Source organism: Chaetura pelagica, unplaced genomic scaffold, assembly GCF_000747805.2.
Source record: "Chaetura pelagica isolate M959 unplaced genomic scaffold, ChaPel_1.0 scaffold302, whole genome shotgun sequence".
Classification (NCBI taxonomy): domain Eukaryota; kingdom Metazoa; phylum Chordata; class Aves; order Apodiformes; family Apodidae; genus Chaetura; species Chaetura pelagica.
In genome coordinates, this window is record NW_009952561.1 from 1,135,493 (window position 1) to 1,136,658 (window position 1,166).

General features: G+C 51.0%; 1 protein-coding gene across 1 annotated transcript in view; it reads left to right on the top strand.

The window, feature by feature from the left end:
* GPR124 (G protein-coupled receptor 124) overlaps positions 1-1,166 on the top strand; it is a 30,281-nt gene that overhangs the window by 27,014 nt on the left and 2,101 nt on the right. Inside the window, exons 8-9 of the mRNA XM_009993251.1 lie at positions 71-198; positions 406-418. Of these exons, the coding sequence (XP_009991553.1) occupies positions 71-198; positions 406-418 (141 nt within the window). The remainder of the gene's footprint in view (positions 1-70; positions 199-405; positions 419-1,166) is intronic.

The window sequence follows — 1,166 nt, forward strand, 5'->3', positions numbered from 1 at the left end:
GGTGATGGGGTGAGGCGGGGGGACAGGGGTGGGTGGCACAGGGTCTGATGGGCTGGGCTGTGCCGTGCAGGAGCTGAGCGGGTTCCCCAGCGAGGCACGAGGTGCTGGGGAGGTGCTGCACCCAGCCATGTACACCTGCACAGCCGTGCTGCTGCTCTGCCTCTTCACCACCATCATCACCTACATCGTCAACCACGGGTGAGTGAGCATCCACCTCTGTTACCCTGTGGGAAGAACCCAGAAAGAACGATGATGGGTAACACTTACCAAGGATTTTGTGAGATACATACAAGGCCAAAACATTCCTCTTACTATATGTAAGCAAAACAAACACACAAAACAAAACTAACAAACCCTGACAAAGTCCAGCAGCAATGTTTGCTAAACCTGTTGTCTATTACTTAGGAAGACTCCAATAGTAAGTGTTACATCCAGCAGGTACTTCCTGAGATAAATACAAGGCTTGTACTACAAGTGAAACAAACGCTGACAAACTCAAGCAACATTATTAATTTGCATTCATTACCTATGTCTGAGAAATAACCCAGTAATAACTATTATATTTACCACTAACCAAGCTCTTGATGAGATGCATGTAAGGCCAGATGGTTCCTTGGTGGAACAAGCACTGACAAAAAGCCAAACCACGCTATCAGTCCCCATCAAGCTATTACCTGTATGGAAGAACCCAACAGTAATTATTGTATCAAATACTTACCTGTGCTTAATGAGATGTACATCAGGCCAAGCCAGTCACTCGAGGAGAAGTGGAACCAGCATTAACAGTTAAAGCCCCTGTCAGTCCCTGTCTAACTGTCACCCAGTGGGAGGGAGCCAGTCATGGTTATAACATAGAAGACTCAACAAGTACTTAGATAAACAGGGCCAGGCTGTGTCAGAGCATCCCTCTGGAGCAGCAGAGGCAGGGTTTGCGTGGGCAGGGTTTGCGTGGGCAGGGGTGTGTGGGCAGGGGTGTGTGGACAGGGGTGTGTGGGCAGCTTTTCCGTGGGCAGGGTTTGTGTGGGCAGGGTTTGTGTGGGCAGGAGCTGTGGCTCTCACATGCTGCCAATAACTGCCCGGCTGGGGCCGGGCTGGGGCTCAGGGGTGCTGGTTGTGCCTCTTGCAGCACCATCCTGATCCCGCGGAAGGGCTGGCACATGCTGCTG